General features: G+C 34.8%; 1 protein-coding gene and 1 non-coding gene across 4 annotated transcripts in view; one reads left to right on the top strand and one right to left on the bottom strand.

The window, feature by feature from the left end:
• The window catches only part of GSK3B (glycogen synthase kinase 3 beta), a 202,792-nt gene that overhangs the window by 120,442 nt on the left and 62,683 nt on the right, over positions 1 to 19,667 (top strand). For all 3 annotated transcript variants that reach the window (XM_065943557.1, XM_065943555.1, XM_065943558.1), the window contains exons 4-7: positions 9,426 to 9,536; positions 12,638 to 12,768; positions 15,430 to 15,536; positions 18,821 to 18,918. In XM_065943557.1, the coding sequence (XP_065799629.1) occupies positions 9,426 to 9,536; positions 12,638 to 12,768; positions 15,430 to 15,536; positions 18,821 to 18,918 (447 nt within the window). The remainder of the gene's footprint in view (positions 1 to 9,425; positions 9,537 to 12,637; positions 12,769 to 15,429; positions 15,537 to 18,820; positions 18,919 to 19,667) is intronic.
• LOC136173823 (U6 spliceosomal RNA) lies at positions 6,233 to 6,339 on the bottom strand. The gene has a single exon (XR_010664303.1). It is a non-coding gene; the product is annotated as a U6 spliceosomal RNA (small nuclear RNA).

Raw genomic sequence — 19,667 nt, 5'->3', positions numbered from 1 at the left:
TATATCAGTGTGGACTCATGCCTATTTACTTTATACTTTGGGTTATAATGTAATAGTACTTTTTTGTAGTATTAGAAAAATCAAAAAAGTTGTAGAAAGATGCTCAATCTCATTCATAATTGTAAACATTCTATTTTTATTATTATTATTAATCAAATGTTCCTGCTTTGGTCGTTGGGAGCTCTTTGCAGTTAGCCATCTGTTCTCCTTTGTCATAATTCAATTACTGTGGGCTTCAGTTATGTTTTGGATTTTGAACATGTCTTTTCTTTCTGGCATATAGATTATTTTAAATTTCTTTTCACAAATCTTTAGTCATCTTTGTGTGTGTGCATGCACATACACACTTGCATACACAGAATTGTTTTCATAGACTTCATTTCTAGAAATAGCATTGCTGAGTCAAATTGGATGTGTCTGTTCATCTTCACTTTGGGATAAATATTTTAGCCCACTCACTTCCCAAAAGACTGCAAGAGTTGGGGATTTCACCAGCAGTATATAATGGTGCATTTTGGACAGACAGCATTCCAGTACTTAGCTTTCTCAGGTTGAATTTTCTTTTCCAATTTGATATGTAAGAAATGGTAGCTCATTGTTATCTTGTGGCCTTTCTTTAGTTATGAATGAGATTGAGCATCTTTCTACATTTTTGTTTGCCATTTGTATGGCCATATATTTGTGCCTGTTTCCATTTTCTTCTATTAGAATGTTAGTCTTTTCTTATTGATGTACAGGAGCTATTTGTATTTTAAACAAAAACAAATAAGCTCTTTATCATGTGTAAACAGTTTTTTTTCCAAATTGTCATATTTTTATTTGGTTCTGTTTTTTTAAGCTTTACATTTTTATGCAATCAGATTGGCATTGTTTTCCTTAATAGCTTATAAATATTTTGTCCTCCAATATTTGCAAACACATATATTTTCTTCTGGTACAATTTTTTTCACGATTTTGTGTAATTTTAGTATTTCTTTTCTTTGAAGGTGTGAAATAAAGATGAAGCTTGCCTTAATCATTGTTGTATGCTAGTTGCTCATCTCCTTCCCCATCCCCTCTCCCAGTCTCCCAAGCAAAAGAATATTTCTCTTTTTCCTAATCCATACCATTTCCTGTTAGTATTATTTCCATCTTTAGCCAGCCTGGCACATTCATCAGAGAAAAGGCATCTACTTTGAAGATTTTTCTGCAGTGCAGGTACCCTAAACTCAATTTTGAGGAGAATTCTGGGTTACCATGATACTTTGTTGGTTGTCTTTATACTGGGTTCTCTTACATGCTGCTTTGCATCCCATCAAATTTTTAGAATGATAACAATTTTGCTTACAACTGCATCTTCAAGCAACTTTGTTTGCTCAAGTTGAAAACTTGGGGTAAGAGCATCATAGAAATTTGTATCTGTTTTCCAGTGGATGAAATTATCCCAGGTTTTGCTGAGTTTTTGTTAAGTGTGATCAAAATTTTGTCATCTTAATTTCTTAAAAGTGAGCAGTTTTAGAGTGGAGCTCAAAGAGGAGAAGCTATCAGCAGTTTGCTGTTGTTCAGTCACTAAGTCATGTCCGATTCTTAGCGACTCAAGCAGAGTCAGACGTGACTCTTGACTGGACATGACATGAACTGCAGCACGCCAAGCTTTCCTGTCCTTCGCTGTCTCCCAGAGTTTGCTCAAACTCATGTCCATTGGGTTGGTGATGCCATCTAACCATCTCATCCCTGTCACCCACTTCTCCTGCCCTCAATCTTCCCCATAATTAGGGCCTTTCCCAGTGAGTTGGGTCTTTGCATCAGGCGGCTAAAGTATTGGAACTTCAGCTTCAGCATCAGTCCTTCCAGTGAATATTCAGGGTTGATTTCCTTTAGGATTGACTGGTTAGAGAATAGTCTTTAATAAAAATGATAACTGAACCATGGAGAGAAATATCCCTAGAATTATACATCATGTAGTTTGGAAGCCTAGTAACTGTTTTTTGAAATCAGTACTTTCTTATTATGTTAGTAGGCTGTTTTCAGTATCTCCAGCTAAATGATACTCTCTATATGTTGTGTTAATTTTCTGCTAATCTGTGAATATTAAGGCATTCTGTTTGATAACTCAAAAGACATTGTGTTAAGAAAACAGGCCTGAGATTTTCCAGAAAATTACAAGTGATAGGAATGCAGAATCCTGGACTTTCTTTCTTCTTCAAATATTAAGTATCCTCAGTCTCTTAAATTATCTTTTACATAAGTCTCCAAACAAAACTACTTTGGGAACATGAAAATATTAATATCTCTGCTGTGATGACATTTCCTAGGAATGGGCACTTTCCCCTCAGGGAAGATTATTCCTGAGGCTGTTTAATTTAAGGCAGAACATCTGCAGGTGTAACAAGAGCATTTGAGGAATATGTGTTGAGCCCATTTATTTCAGAACAGTATTGGTGGTAGTATTTCTTTGTTTTTCTTGGTTTTAGTCTTAGGACCCAGTTACATATACATTTTTTTAAATGGATTTGATTTGAATATAAGCACAGAGCCATGAAAAGCGAAAGGTTGTTCAAAGAGCCTTTGAATATAAGATACCTCCTGTGTCTCAGAAAATGAAGATAGTTAAAACAACAACTTTTAAATGTCAAGGGACAGTTACACTATACCTACAAAATGGACAGACCTCCACTATGGTTCTAAGGAAATCTGACAAGCTAAGAGTGAATAAATAGAATTTATTTGAGCAAAAAGATAGACATATTAATCTGAAAAGTACTGCTCCAAATATAATCTGAATCTCCGTATTTCTCATAGTGTAATAAATGAGGACATTTGACCTAGTTTTAGTAACCTTCCTTTCTGGTATCTTGTTAATATTATGAATAAAATATAGTGCCTAAAAATGGATATCATTCATACATCAAGTGAAGCCTGAATTGTGCAAAGTAGAGTGGAATTATCTTTGTTGATCTGAACACAGTACTTCTGTAATACCTAATATTGCATCAAATTTTTTCATTAGCTGCATCTCAGTGTTGATTCCTTTTGAGCTCTGTTCAGTTACACCTATAATTTATTTTCCAGTTGAATTACAGTCAAGTCTTATCTGTCTTTTTATGTAATGAATTGATACTTTGATTTTAATCATAGGGTTTTATATTTATCTTTCTTAAATTTTTTATTGTTGATTTGGCTTAGCATTCTAGACTACTAGCGTCCTTTAAATTCTAATTTGGCCTTCCATTTTAAGGCATTTTCCCTAAGTTTGCGGCAGTATTACGTAGTTTGTTAAAGTCAGAAAATTGTAAATTGACTGCCAGATCTATCCCCTGATGTGTTTTATTTGACAGGCACATTATTTTTGTTTTTTAAGTAACATGCTTTTAATTGTATCTTAATCTAATCTATCTTACCAGCTACCACCTCTTACTGTGTTATACATTTTGGCTTCACACATCTACATTTGTTGTTTAGGCTTTTGCAACCCTTAATAAAGGAAAACATGTACAAAAATAGGCTTATATTAATCTGCAAACTACTGCTCCAAATATAATTTGAACCTCCATATTTGTCATAGTGTAATAAATGTAGCCCTACAACTAGAAATCTTCCTTGAACCTGGTATTCATTTTTTAATCTGTTTATTCTTCACTTTTGGTATGATTATTTAGCAAATGAATTAAATTGCCAATACATATTTCCAGTTCATTTATAAATATATATTGTGATTAGCTTTGTCAAAAGATTTTTTAAAAATCAAGAAACCTGTAATCATATGATAGTTAAAAAAGAATAATTTTGACATCTGTATTAATGACCTTTTATAAGAATTGGGGTCATCAGACAGAGCATTCATTTTACTTATTCTCCCTAACACCTAATCACTTATTTTAGATGTACAGAAAAAAAATGTGGTAGTGTTTCTTTTTAAAATTGATAATAGTTAAAACTAAATCTTTATTCTGTGCCAGGTAATATGCTTTAAGAGCTGTATATGGATCATTTCTTACAATTTCATAACAGTCTTTTATAAAGTATGTATCATTAGCAGCACTTTTAGAGTGGACTGTGACTTCAAGCGGTAAAGTAACTTGCTGTGGTCACATGACTTGTAGTAGCAGAGTTGGGACTTCTGTGTAGTTTGTGTGACTCATGCTAACCTTTCCCCTTAATTATTACAGAGTATACCGTCTTTGAGTTTTGGATTTCCTCTTGTCATGTTCTAGAACCTTCTTTCATCAGTTATCCCTTTCCTTTCTTAAAACTTTATTCTATTTTTATCCACCTAGCTTATAAATAATTTGGGTCTCTTAGCCATTAAAAAGTACAAACAAAAAGCACATTAAAATTTTGTATTTGACTTCTATTTCCCCTCAAGTTACCAGTTCTCTCCTTACTTTCACCAGTAGGGATTTTGTAAGATTTTGTAAGAACAAACTAGATTAACTGCCTCCAATTTCTCACCTGCCATCTGTTCACTCTTGAACTCAGTACAGGTTGGTTGCTACTGGCACCATGGACTGAAACTACTCTTTCCAGCACCATCACTGAACCATTTTATACCAGATTCAGAAGCCTTTTCAGTTGCATCCTTCCTGCTATTGAAACACTTTGCTGTTCCCCATCTCAAGATTACTAAAACTCACCTGTGGGTCTTTCGATGCTAGTCTTCCCTTGCTCTTTTATGTCTCTTAGTTCTTGTTGCTGAGTTGTCCCCCTAAGGTCTCCTGCTTCTTAAGTTTCAAGGATCTTATACTCCTTTCCTCGCTCTTGAGTGAGTGGTTCTGTTCTTATAGTTTCAGCTATTGCCTGAGTCTAACTATGCTCTACTCTTGTTTTCTGAATTTGACTTGACCAACCATCTAAGTATTTGCAGTCACCTATAAAATATAGCTACCTAAAATGTTCTCATATCCATTAAGTAAAAGTTCAACTAACTTTTCCCTCACACCTTTTTGCTCTTTCTATGTTCCTTATCTCATTACCTGCCTAATTGCCCAAGTTTAGAGACTGCTAAGTTAATCCAAACTTGTTTGTTTATCAGATTCTCTATTACTGTCTGGTTTAACTAGCCAGTATACAGTATACCTGCCCCATGCCTCATTTTATTTATTTTTTTCCATTTATTTTTATTTATTGGAGGCTAATTACTTTACAATATTATAGTGGTTTTTGCCATACATTGACATGAATCAGCCATGGATTTACATGTGTTCCCCATCCTGATCCCCCCTCCCGCCTCCCTCTCCATCCCATCCCTCTGGGTCTTCCCAGTGCACCAGCCCTGAGCACCCGTCTCATGCATCCAACCTGGGCTGGTGATTGTTTCATCCTTGATAGTATACTTGTTTCAATACTGTTCTTTCTGAACATCCCACCCTCGCTTTCTCTCACAGAGTCCAAAAGTCTGTTCTGTACATCTGCGTCTCTTTTTCTGTTTTGCATATAGGGTTATCATTACCATCTTTCTAAATTCCATATATATGTGTTAGTATCCTGTAATGGTCTTTATCTTTCTGGCTTACTTCACTCTGTATAATGGGCTCCAGTTTCATCCGTCTCATAGAACTGATTCAAATGAATTCTTTTTAACAGCTGAGTAATATTCCATGGTGTATATGTACCACAGCTTCCTTATCTATTCGTCTGCTGATGGGCATCTAGGTTGCTTCCATGGTCTGGCTATTATAAACAGTGCTGCGATGAACACTGGGGTGCACGTGTCTCTTTCAAATCTGGTTTCCTCGGTGTATATGCCCAGGAGTGGTATTGCTGGGTCATATGGCAGTTCTATTTCCAGCTTTTTAAGAAATCTCCACACTGTTTTCCATAGTGACTGTACTAGTTTGCATTCCCGCCAACAGTGTAAGACGGTTCCCTTTTCTCCACACCCTCTCCAGCATTTATTGCTTGTAGACTTTTGGATAGCAGCCATCCTGACTGGCTTGTAATGGTACCTCATTGTGGTTTTGATTTGCATTTCCCTGATAATGAGTGATGTTGAGCATCTTTTCATGTGTTTGTTAGCCATCTGTATGTCTTCTTTGGAGAAATGTCTGTTTAGCTCTTTGACCCATTTTTTGATTGGGTCATTTATTTTTCTGGAATTGAGCTTCAGGAGTTGCTTGTATATTTTTGAGATTAATCCTTTGTCTGTTGCTTCATTTGCTATTATTTTCTCCCAATCTGAGGGCTGTCTTTTCCCCTTGCTTATAGTTTCCTTTGTTGTGCAAAAGCTTTTAAGTTTCAATAGGTCCCATTTGTTAAAAATATGGAACGCTTCACGAATTTGCATGTCATCCTTGCGCAGGGCCCATGCTAATCTTCTCTGTATCGTTCCAATTTTAGTATATGTGCTGCCGAAGCGAGCACCAGGCCTTGGATTCCTATAGGAGGTTTCCAGCTGCTCATGCTACTTTGATTCTCATTTTCTCAGTTTCCCCCTTCTCCATACCCATTTTTCATCGTGTTGTTTGGTTAAAACTTGGCAGACCATCATTCTAATTTTTAGGTAATATCCATTCCCTCTGATCGTCATTTATTCAGCAAGTATTTTTTGAATACCTACTGTGTGCTGGATGCTATTCTAGGTGAGGATAGAGCAGAGGACAAAACAAACAAAAATCTTTCCTTTCGTGGAGCTTAGTCCTCATGGGGCAAAAGCCAACAATAAAAAGTAAACTCTGGTTAGAAAGTGATAAGTATCCTTGGGAAAATGATGAAGGTTGATGGGAACTGGGGGTAGAGGAATGGGTTACAATTTGGAATGGAAGAACTAGGGAAAGCTACTCTAAAAGTCACACTAGAGCAAAGATTTGAAGGAGTTGAATAGAGTGAGCTGTGTGTATATCTGAAGAAGAACATTCCAGACTGAAAGACTGATCAGTTCAGGCTCTGAATGCCAGAGCCTGCCAAATGTGTTCAACACACAGCAGGAAGCTCTTGTCTCCAGAGAGGAGTGAGCAGAGGGAAGTAAGGAAGTGTTTGTGTAGGACCTTGTAGACCATTTATCTGTAAGAATAAATCTTAATGAAGTGGAGTAGAAGAGATACAACCTACTTTATATTTCATTGATGTTGGATTGTAAAGGGCTGGAGTTGGAAGCAGAGAGACCATTTAGGAGGATATTGCAGTAATCCAGGTGAGAGTTCAGAGTAGCTTAAACCAGGGTTGTAACAGTAAAGGTGGTAAGTAGTGGTTGGGATCCTGGATAAATTTTACAGATAGAACCATTAGATTCTTTTCATATGGAAATGTATGTATATGTTGGGAGAAAGCAGAGAGTGGAGAAGAAATGATGATTATAAGGTTTTTAGCCTGAACAGTGTCAAGTACATATTGGATATACTAGCATGGAGAATATATCCTTAAAGGCAGAGGTCCAGGATACATATGAATTTGGAAGTCATCAATATTTAGTAATACCGAGCCGTTCGACTGAATGAGTGGGCTTACACAAAGAACAGAGATCTGAGGACTGAGCCTTAGAATCCTCTGTTCCTTAAGAGATAAAGAATAGAAGAAATAGAGATCCAGAGAACTGTCCTTAAGATAGGATGAAAGCCAAAAGAGCGTAGTGTTCTAAAACCCAACTGAAGCAAGTATTTCAAAGAAGGGAACATGATCGATTATTTCAGATCATTGCTAAGTAAGGTATAAGAGAGGGGGAAGATGATGTCTGAAAATTGGCATTGAATACAGCAACAAGGAGATTATTGACCTTGATGAGTAATTCTGAGGGAAGAGTGGTGGTGAAATTCTATTGGAGTAAGTTTTAGGAGAAGAGCCAGGTATTGGAGAAAGTCAGTTTAGACCCCTTTTCTGAAGAATTTTGCTGTTAAAAGGTGCCAGAAAATAGGATGGTGGTGATCAGTGCGATTAGAGAGAAAGTTTTTTTTTTTTTAATGATAGGAGAAATAATAGCACATAATAATAGCACGTAATGCTCTCACAAAAAGAGAGTAATCGACAGGAAAAAAATTACTAAAGCAATGAGTATGAATAGGAAGAGCAGAGTAGTTTGTTTACATGCAGCAGAGTTTGGCTTAGAAAGGGGCTTGGTCAGCTTATCTCTAGTTAGAGTAGTGAAGGGAAAGTATATGGGGACAGAAGCTGGAAAATGGGTACATGTAGTGGTGCAAGCAAGGTTATAAGCTGAAGGTGAGGATTAAAAAGAGTTATAAAAACAGGGAGCAAAAAAAATAAAACAGGGAGCAGGGCTTTGCTGTTGTTTACCGAGTCGTTTGTTAGAAAGTAAGGGTAATGCTGGACTATGGATTTTAAGCTAGGTATGGAGGAAAGAGAGGAGAACATGAAAGACTGGGGAAAAGTGTAAAGGTAGTAGGGTCAATGGCATGCTAACTGTTTCCTGAGATCTGTTGTGTTCTTTGACCCCCCACATCTTGAATGTAGTTTTCTGTCTTCCTGAAATGCCCTCTCATACTGAATTTAGATGATATGTCTTATATCTGCACCCTTCCTTCCTTCCTTCCTCTGCAGTGACTGCTGACATAATAAATGCTGAAAATTGAAATTCTCCACTTCAGTTTGTTAGATAAGATGACTTCAAACTGAAAAGATTGTAAAGTTTTGCCTGTAGATTTTCCCACTCGGTAACCAGTTCTAGACTTGAACACAGGGTTCTCAGCTTTGTGTTCTGCTTCAGTTTGCTTGTCTGACATTCACATGAACGTGGTGAAGGTAGTAGCACTCTGTCCTTCTTTCCTCCTTGGTACTTAGTTGGAATTCCCTTATTTCTTTCCACTGATCTTGGATTGGTGTCTTTATGCTGCTGTGAATGGATGTTTAAACATAAGACTTGTAGTGTTCTTGTGAGTATGATAACTCAGTGCCTTATAACTTATTCTTTTGTTTTTGTTCAGTTAATTGTAGAAGACAAGTGGTTATTTTACTAATTATAGGCTACAAATAACTATAAAATCTTTTTGTAAAGTTAAAGAAATTTTGAAGTCCAGCTTTTCATGTTATAGTTGAAGAAATGGAAGCATATACAGATTAAATAACTTGCATGCGTCAGTTAACGATGCACATCTCTTAGATCCCAGTTCAGTACTTATTCTACTACTGTGACACCTCTCCTGATAGGATATGAGGTGAGGGCCATGATTCTCAAACTAGAAAATACTAAATTTTATGACAGGTAATACCCTCTAAAATTGTATAACCAAAATAATAGTTTAAATGTAATTAGAAGTTGTACCAGTATTGAAATGACTGTGTTTTTGCCATGAAATTGTTAGTTTAAAAAAATGTGGTAGATTTGTTTTTGCTATTAAGGTTATATTCTGAATTTATTTTTTATAATTAAAATTGAACACATGAATCTTTGCTTTAAAAATCCAAGTAAGTGAATGTATAGAGAATTTACTCTAATTTGAATATTTAAAGACTAGTTCCTAATTTGGTTTTTTTGGTTTGTTTTTAATAAACTCTTTCAGAAAGATGAGGTCTATCTTAATCTGGTGCTGGACTATGTTCCGGAAACAGTCTACAGAGTTGCCAGACACTATAGTCGAGCCAAACAGACGCTCCCTGTGATCTATGTCAAGGTATGTAAAAATAGAGCAGTTTCCCATTTTAGAAGGTATTTATTATGAGCAGGGGAGAGTGCTGGGTGTGTTTTAACTATATTATTGCGTCATACTGAGGAGAGAAAGCTGCAAAGTAGGTATTTCTACTACTTTGTTTCATTATATTTGTGTACAGTTTTAAAGTGTGAAGGCTTCACCTTTTAAACTTCCATGACTCAGGTACTAAAAATACTTGTCATCTTTCTGACAAATGAATTTTTTCACAAATAATTATGGATTTTAATTTAGGTACCCATAGCACCTTTTTATTTAATTTCTTAAATCCCTTATTGTGCAGAGCAAGCATATCATATAAAATTATAAAAATATGGTTATAAATATTAATATATTCAATGTTTTATTGCCATTTATAGATATAGTGTGTCTTTAGCAGAAGTTTAAGCTTTTGGTGATTTTAAATATGCAGAGACTTTGTTGAGGTATTATTTAATTTGGGGAACCTGATACCAATGTTAATCTTGTTTATTTGCTGTAACTCATGTTAATAGTACTTATGCTTAGTCATGTCCGACTCTTTCTGACCCCATGGACTGTAGTCCACCAGGCTGCTCTGTCCGTGGAATTTTTCAGGCAAGAATACTGGAGTGGGTTGCCATTTCCTCCTCTAGGGGAACTTCCCATCCAGGGATCAAACCTGTGTCTCCAGGGTCTCCTGCATTGGCAGGCGGATTCTTTTACCACTGAGCCACCTGGGAAACCTACAACCCATGTTAGAGTGATTGAGCATAATTATGAAGTTGTTGCCAGGAGAAATATATATATATATATAAAACTTATATGCCGAGTTGATAATGCAAAATGCTGGACTGGATGAAGTACAAGCTGAAATCAAGATTGCAGGGAGAAATATCAATAACCTCAGATATGCAGATGACACCACCCTTATGGCAGAAAGCGAAGAAGAACTAAAGAGACTCTTGATGAAACTGAAAGAGGAGAGTGAAAAAGTTGGCTGAAAAGTCAACATTCAGATAACTGAGATCATGGCATCTGGTCCCATCACTTCATGGCAAATAGATGGGGACACAATGGAAACAGTGACAGACTTTATTTTTGGGGGGCTCCAAAATCACTGCAGTTGGTGACTGCAGCCTTGAAATTAAAAGATGCTTACTCCTTGGGAGAAAAGTTATGCCCAACCTAGACAGTATATTAAAAGAAGAGACATCACTTTGCCAACAAAAGTCCGTCTAGTCAAGGCTGTGGTTTTTCCAGTAGTCATGTATGGATGTGAGAATTGGACTATAAAAAAAGCTGAGCACCGAAGAATTGATGCTTTTGAAGTGTGGTGTTGGAGAAGACTCTTGAGAGTCCCTTGGACTGCAAGGAGATCCAGCCAGCCCATCCTAAAGGAGATCAGTCCTGGGTGTTCATTGGAAGGACTGATGTTGAAGCTGAAACTCCAATACTTTGGCCACCTCATGCAAAGAGCTGACTCATTTGAAAAGACCCTGATGCTGGGAAAGATTGAAGGCAGGAGGAGAAGGGGATGACAGAGGATGAGATGGTTAAATGGCATCACTGACTCGATGGACATGAGTTTGAGTAAACTCCAGGAGTTGGTGAGGGACAGGGAGGCCTGGCATGCTGAGTCCATGGGGTCGCGAAGAGTCAGACACAACTGAGCGACTGAACTGAACTGAATTATGAAGTTGGAGTAGATTATTAGAAACAGATTATTATTTGTTTAACTGTGACATTGTGAAAATTAACTAGGAGTTTAAGCTTAAACCCTGGAGAAGGGAAAGCCTACCCATTCCAGTATTCTGGCCTGGAGAATTCAGTGGACTGTATAGTCCATGGGGTCACAAAGAGTCGGACACAACTGAGTAACTTTCACTAAGTTTAAAAGTTCAAATATCTTAAGTACAATTTTTTGCATTTTACCTTTTATACAAATAACTCTAGAAAATAAAATGGCATTGACTGTAAATGTTTTCGAGTGTTAAAAGTTTTACTTAATAGTTACAATTTTAAGCTTTATAGTAATAAAATGGATTTTGCTGGTGAGATTACTATAGTATTGTTAGTATGTTCCTCTGTCCTAAGTGTTTCATGTAAATTGGTGATGAGATATATTTTTGTAGGAGTCAAAACACTTCATTTATAGATGATACTTTATGTCAATGCTTTATCTTACCTTTAACTGTCTTTTTGTAGTTTTTCACCAAGACACTGTTATCTTTGATTTGAATCATTTCAAAAGTTCTTTTCATGGTATATAACTTTGGGTTAGAAGTAAGAAGGTGAGTAGTCAGAAAAATTTATAACTGAACCAGAACACTGACCTTGAAACAGATAGACAGTTTAAGATACACTCATGTTCTTTACACAAAGACCCCCTTTTCACCAGTCAAAAGTCTATTTCTTTCTTTGACACAGACCCAGTTTTTCAGTGTATCTTGTTTTGTAATAAAATTGAATTTCTTTTCTTTGACTGATGTCAGTTGTCATCTCAGATATGCTTTTAAATGGCATTTTGAAGTCTACTGAATTCTGAATGATATTAACAGAAGAGTGGTGATGCTATTAATAGATTTACTGATGTCTTGAATAGATCATTGATTATAGATTTTCTCAGTTCACACGTGAATTTTCCCAGACCTCTGTATCAATAACCTCTGGGCCTGACAAAGGATGATGAATTGGGGCGAAAAAAACCAAACCGAACACTAACCTATGGTCTGATTGTCACTTGGTAGTCATACGATTTGGAATATCCCTCTGAGTTTTTAAATTTGTGTTTAGGAAAAAAAAAAAAACAGTCTTGTGGTTAGTAAAATGAAAAATTACAAAAGCAAATTGTAAAATTTCCTTTTTTAAGTTGTTAGAAGATGTTATATATAGATGTTACAAATATAACATTGGTCAACTAAACTATAATTAGCTAGTTGATAGAGAAATTCCATGAAGCTTGCTAAAGAAAGATTGAGCGCTAACAATCCCCAGCATTTCACTTGTTCTTTTTTGGAAATCTGTTACTTTGTTTCCTGCTTAAGGATTCTGAGTTGTTTGGGATAGAAAGTAAATATTCAATTAATGTTTACTCTTTATTCCAGTTGTATATGTATCAGCTGTTCCGAAGTTTAGCCTATATCCATTCCTTTGGAATCTGCCATCGGGATATTAAACCACAGAACCTCTTGTTGGATCCTGATACAGCTGTCTTGAAACTCTGTGACTTTGGAAGGTAAACTAGCTCTCTTTTCCTTCCTTCTCTAATCTTCAACCCCACCCTTCTACCCTATCTGTTCTTTCAGTTACCTTTCGTTACATTTATTCAGGGAGTATCAACCAGTGCAGTTTCTTGTGAGGGTGGTTTTGGTAAATTTTCTCAGAATTATAAGTGTGTATAGTCTTTCACCCAGCAATTTAACTCCTAAAAATTGTTCCCATTTATTATGTGTATATATTCCTTTTTCAGTAAGAACTAATTTTTAAAAAAATTAATTATTATACCTTACTGTGTATCATGTTAACTGTGTATTGAGTTAATCTCAACTTAGAGATGAGGTCAAAGGCTTAGTAGCTGTGTTTTTTTCCTTTTCCTCTACGATTTAGTTTATTTCTCTCTTCTCTATTGCAGGTTACAGTTTTCTTTCTGTCTTCGTAAATGCATTGCTTGGAAAAACATATAGTGTAATAAGAATTCATCTCTTTCATCTTTATAGTATTGAGCACTTTGTGCCTCTCTAATCTGACCTTTCAACATGAAATCAAGCCTGTATCCACATGTAACTCAGGCAGTTAAACTTTCACTTCCTCTCTAGTGTAATCACCTAGAGTACTCTCTCTTCTTGTAATCCCTAAGACATCATATGTCTTGAATTCTCTCCAGTTTTTTTCATCCTCACAAATGCTTGCTTTCCATTTCAGCTGCTTATAGATATTGACCCACACCTGCTAATATTGGTATTCCTTCTTCTTTGTAACGCTTTTTGTATCAACCCACAGATTAAATTTTGGTTTTAATATAGTATATATTTTCCACAGGTTGTCTCTTGGGAAAAAATCTTAAAAAATAAAAAAAAAAAGCACATCTGTTTTGTCATGAGTTAATTCTTAGTCTCACAAAAATGTTCTTTTAGATCATCTCCTTTTTACAGTTTTCTAATTTCAGACATCTATCACAGGATCCAATTCATTTTGCAGGTCTCTTAACTGGTCCTTCGACTGTAAAAAATGGGTAAAGGATTTTAAATCAAAAACTCTTATTTGGTGCTTGAAACAAGCATCTGTATACAGGATCAAATGCCCAAATCAGATGAATTTTATTATTATGGGATGTCTGTGCCCTGCTTGAGAGTGACTGATTGGTGTGGACTGTAAAAATATTTTTGAGATACCAAGTTAGGAGTTTCTGTTCTCACCATAGTTTTAGAACACTGTTGCTATGGGAGTTTTATTGGGACATAGAAATCACTTTGTTTTAATATGTTTGGGATAGGGATTTCACTTCTCTCGTAAGAATAGTTCACTTTTAATGGCTGTGATAACAGAGCTACTGTTTTGTTTTTAAAAACGTCTGGTTTGAGCAAGTAGAGTTTGGGATACACTTTGAAGGCAGCTCCATCAAGTAGTGAAAAAAATCTATAGGCTGTGGTATTTCTATTACCTTTATCTTATAGTGAATTTTATGACAATGTAATTGGAAACTGTCTTGTTAATTTAATAAATCCTTTATAAGGTAGAAACTTTTATCAGTTATGCTATGAAAGTGTCTTAATTTTCATACAGCCTAAAACAGGGAGTAGTATTTATTAATTTATGAAATGATTGCTGTATGTCGATAAATTGTCTCCCACCTTCAAAATTTGTGATGAAGAAAGATCAGGTTATGGTCCGCGTTATCAGAGAACAGAAATAAATGGAAGAAAAGACAGCCCAAACTGAAACCTTTGTGACTATTTTCATCTGCCTCTACTCTGATTTTCTTGTACCTTTACCTAAAAAGATTTTTTTTTTACCTTTTTTGTTACTTTATTTTTTTACTATTTTGATTTTGTTGTTTGTATTTATTTCCTGAGTTTATCTTTCCTGTTACTGTAAGTCAAAATGATTAGCTTCTATAGCAGTTTATTTCAGTGTGTCTTCAAGTTATTTTGAGACATTTCAAAAGAAATTAATTTTAATTTAATATTTAAAATACATGCCACAAAGTATTTGGAAAGGAAAGTTGAATTAGAGAGTATGTGATTTGTTAATGATTTGCAACAGTGGAATTAGAATTCATAGGCTGTGAATTATCCCTGCCCTATAGGAAAGGACCTATCTTTTTTATTGGATAGCAGATGTTAAGACATCTAATAAATTGACCATATGGTGGAAAAAATAAAGTAGGTTGGGTCTGCAAGCCATGGGATACTCACTCTGAATCAGAAATCAAATTTTAATAGAGTGGCCAATTTGTTACCCATTTAAAAAACATTGGGTAAGCAGTATTCATTTGTATAATCAATTACAGTGCTTTTTGGTGAGGGGAGGTACCTCTTACATTTCTTTGTATTTTAGCCCTTCCTTCTTTGTATTTTAGAGTGAAATTCAGGGGAAGATAGCAGAAGAAATTTCAACATTTATCATTTTTTGATTTTTTTAAAAACTTTTTCTTCAGGTGACAGTTGGCAAATGCATTCTTTAAAAGTTACTATTTTTTTTTTCAGAGTGGTATGTTAAAATTATGTTTCTTTTGTTAGAGATAGTTATGGCTCATATTTTCTTTTTTTATATATTGCATGATTGGAATTCTGGGACCCTTAGATTAAATATTGTATTGCAAATGATAGCAGTTAAGGTTCTTTTATGGTTTAGATTTAATTTAAAGAATTTCTGCTTTTTATTTTTTTTTTATTAGTGCAAAGCAGCTGGTCCGTGGAGAACCCAATGTTTCGTATATCTGTTCTCGGTACTATAGGGCACCAGAGTTGATCTTTGGAGCCACTGATTATACCTCTAGTATAGGTAAGTACTGTATCTGAATATAATAGCTTGTAATTATACATTATATCTTGTTTTTAGTAATTTAGTAGTACTAATCTATACTTAAATATAAAGATAAATATGCCCTGAAATATGTTTCTTCTTAAAGATTTATATATAAAAATGTATAGAATTTAAAATATATTTACTATTCTACTTTTAGGTTTCTTAGATTATGAGAGAATAATAAAGCTACTCCTCTGTGATTGTATGATTTCTTTAAGATTACAGTTATTTTAAACTTAAAATTTTAAATAAATTCTAAGTATACCTTTTCTTCACTTAAAAAATTCCCCTGAAATAGTTCTCCCTGAGCTTGATCACCAGTTGGAGAATTTTCATCCATTAAGTTTATGATTAAAGTGATAGGATTACCATATTACTGACACTCATACTGTGCTGACTCAATTGATTATTTAATTTTTTTAAGTCCGCTTTAAAAAATTTACTAACTTTTTCATTAGTAGTTTGAATAAACTCACTGGTTCTGCAGCAGTTGTCACAGATCTTTAAGGATAGAAGGCATCGAGTAGACAGTTTGCTTCATTCTTTGTTGACCACCTCTTCTGCCTCGTTTAGCCCACTAGCAGGAGTGAACATACAGAGTTTGAACAGTTGGATGTGAATAGGAAGCTAAGAAAGGAACAATCTTAGGCATGCAGGTAGTTTATTTTATTGTTATATGTTGTTTTTGAAGAGAATTCCTTAGTCCAAAAACAAACAAAAGCATACAAAGACCAAACAAAAAACAAAACCACACAATAACAGAAAGTCAAGGAAAAATCAGAACTTGGACAGTTTGTCTTTTATACAAGTTAAAATTCTCTAATATGAACAAAGACCTTTACACAGTATATTACTAATACTAGCTTTTTTTTTTTTTTTTTTGCCAAAAGGCAAAATGCCAAGGAACATTTTGATTTGTGCAAAGAGGCCAGCAGTTTTATCCACCATTTCTTTTGCACCCTCAGTGCAAATGTCAGCATAGTGAAAAAGACATATAACATCTGAGGGTTCTTATGAAAATAACTTCGCCCTCAGGACCTCTGAAAAGGTCCAGGAGGCTCAGGGCTCTGCAGATCATACTTTAGACCTGCTGCACTGGATAGAGAGTATAATAGAGTGAGTAAGTGAGTATGTGTGTGTCCTACTCCACTGGATAGAGTATGAGAGAGAGTGTGTGTGTGTGTGTGTGTTTATAATGCTCAGAGTTTCATTATGGCTATGTTATATGGCCTATTCTATTCAGGATCAAATGAGAAATAGTGAAAGGGATATTTTGGTTAGAGTAGACCTGAATTTGAATTCCAGGTTTATTACTACTTAGCTAAACTGTAAAAAAGATTAGTAACAGTTTTGCTTACCTTTCTGAGTGGCCATATGGATTAAATAAAATGTTAATGAAAGTACTGTAGAAAAAGTGGTATTCTTTTTGTGGTATGTGTTAACTTGACTCTTCCCAAAGAGCAAATTTCAGCCCTTAATCTTTGGATAGTCTTTGGATTTTCTAGATGCTTTATATTTCATTCACATATATGAAATTAATCATCTGCATACCAGGAATGAGATTCATACTGGGGTGAGTTCTGTCAGCCTCACCTAAAATAAATGTGGTTTGCTTCTTTCTAAAAAGTCATGACAATATCATCTGACATATTAAGACATGTTTATATAAACCTTTGACCCTCTTAAGAGTTTATTACTTCTGTAAATGTCCATGTGCTTAGCAGTTCTTTGGGAATCTTCTCACAAAAGAAGGGCCAATGTAGTATGTTTTCTCTATTAGGAATCCATTTTTTGGATGTTATGAGTACCTGCTTTCCAGCAGTCTCCTTCACATTTACTTGTCTAAAGTAAAGTAAATCTCCTAAAACCAGATTCTGACTTTCTAGATTTAGGATTCCCCATACTCTACTGATGCAGCTGGGGCCGTTGAACCCTCTCAAGCCTAGATTTGGCCTCCTTGTTTACATATAGGATACTTGCTTCTTAAGACTCTGGAAGAGTTGTAAACAAAAAGATATTTAAAAGTGTACTAATACAAATATAGTTTAGAAGCATTTTTTAACAATGTTGTTAGAAGAGTAGCTGGGCAAAATCAACTTGAATTTCTTAAATGAATTTTGTGTCATTATTTGTCTAGGCCAGTAAAAAGTAGTTATTGGAGCAAGGATTTCCAATTCTTTTTTTCTTTTTTAATATTGGAGGATAGCTGATTTATAATATTGTGTTAGCTTCCAATTCTTCTGATAGCTCATCTTACGGCGTCAAAATTCTTATTTGTTGCCACGCATGCCATTAGTCATTTTTCTCCTTCCCTACTGATAGATGGAAAGCCCAGTGACAATTTATGTTCATCTCTCTAAAGCCATTGTTTGTTGGTTCATACAAAACCCAGGAATCCAGAAAATTAGCTTTTTTTTTTTTTGCAGTAAGTCTTAAGTAGTGGGCTCTAAATAAAGTGCCCATAAAATGTATCTTTCCATTTGGTAATACTTTTAAGAGATAAAGGGGATGCTTTCGTTATTATCACAGGAAGTCATCTAGACCAGGACTGACTGTTGTGGGTAAGCCAGGATATATGCTTTATTTTTTCCTTTTGTAAATTTATTAAAAAATCTTTAAAATTTATTTAAGTTTTCTGTCAAGATGAGGTTTCTTATTTGACTCAAAAGTGAATTATATTTTATAATTTGTAAAATACAGTGTATTATTCTGTCTTTGCATTTAAAATATTCATATATTTAAGCACATTTTCTGTCAGTTATATTACAAGACAAAAGTTAGCCATTTAAAATATTAAAATTTTCTTTTTCTGAAATTTACATTTGGCTTACTCTCCTGTGTATAGGAGATTGAACCCTTCTTGTTACTCTCTATAAGCACCTGCTAATGTGCAGAGATTGTATCACTTGACTTATTTTTAAGTATAATAAGTAAATAATCATGCTCTATGCTTTCATACTATAATCTCTGACTTGGTTGTTGAAGACTTGAACATCTGATACTGGATAATTAATGTAGATATTACATATAATAAAGATATTACCCTTTATTAGAATATTCTTATCACCCTGTTTGCTGTTTAGTAAGTGTAACACGGTTTTAAAATCTATTAAGGATTATTTGATGACTTTTCCCCTGTTTTGGGTTATACAATCTTTTCCTTATGGTATTCATTCTGATCAAAGTAAAATTAGGAAATGTATCAGTTCTTAACACAACATAAGCTATATTAATAAGCTCTTATTTTCTTTTCTCTTCAGATGTATGGTCTGCAGGCTGTGTGTTGGCTGAGCTGTTGCTAGGACAGCCAATATTTCCAGGAGACAGTGGTGTGGATCAATTGGTGGAAATAATCAAGGTGAGAAACTGTGTCTTTTTTCTGTTTTTGTTCACCATGTGCTCTGCTCGTAATACTCTGCTGAGCACTTAGGAGATGCTTGTATTTAGTCAGTATTTAAATGTTTATAAAATGAAAAAATGAGTATGTATGACTAGACCACTTGATAGAAGCAGAATTTTTACGTATGGGTTTAATATAATTTTATTTATTAGGTCTGTCAAAACCTTTGTTAACAACATCATAGAAAGTATTATTATCTTGGATATTGGATATTATCTCTTGAGAATAAAAGCACTAAGATTTTAAAGCTTTTAATATTGATATCTTAAATAAGTTCTCAAACCTCCCCCATTAGAAATATCTAGTGTCTCTATATTCAGACCACTAAATGGTTGATTATAAGCTTAGTTTGTCTTCTGAAGCAACACCTACCTTCTATTGGGTTTTAGTCTTGATTTTCCAAATGTTTCATAGAAGTGGAAAATTGAAAATCTCCTTAACGGTTTTGTTTGTCCCAATTCTCCATCCAATGAGAGAGCCTACTTAGTTACATTCCTGGGAGATGGTTTTTCAGTGTTTTCTTGAATACTTCAAGCATCATATCGCTGCTTTGGAATGCATCCTGTTCTATATCTGGACAGCTTGAATTTAGTTTTTATTGGGCTGAGCAAGCCTCAAGAGTTTTTGTTTTTATATATATATTTTTTTATTGTTTAAAAAGTTTATTTTATGATGGCATATGGTTGATTAACACTGTTGCATTGGTT

Source organism: Muntiacus reevesi, chromosome 8 (genome assembly GCF_963930625.1).
Source record: "Muntiacus reevesi chromosome 8, mMunRee1.1, whole genome shotgun sequence".
Lineage (NCBI taxonomy): Eukaryota > Metazoa > Chordata > Mammalia > Artiodactyla > Cervidae > Muntiacus > Muntiacus reevesi.
The sequence above is the reverse complement of the archived record's forward strand: the minus strand, read 5'-3'. Positions and strand labels throughout refer to the sequence as shown.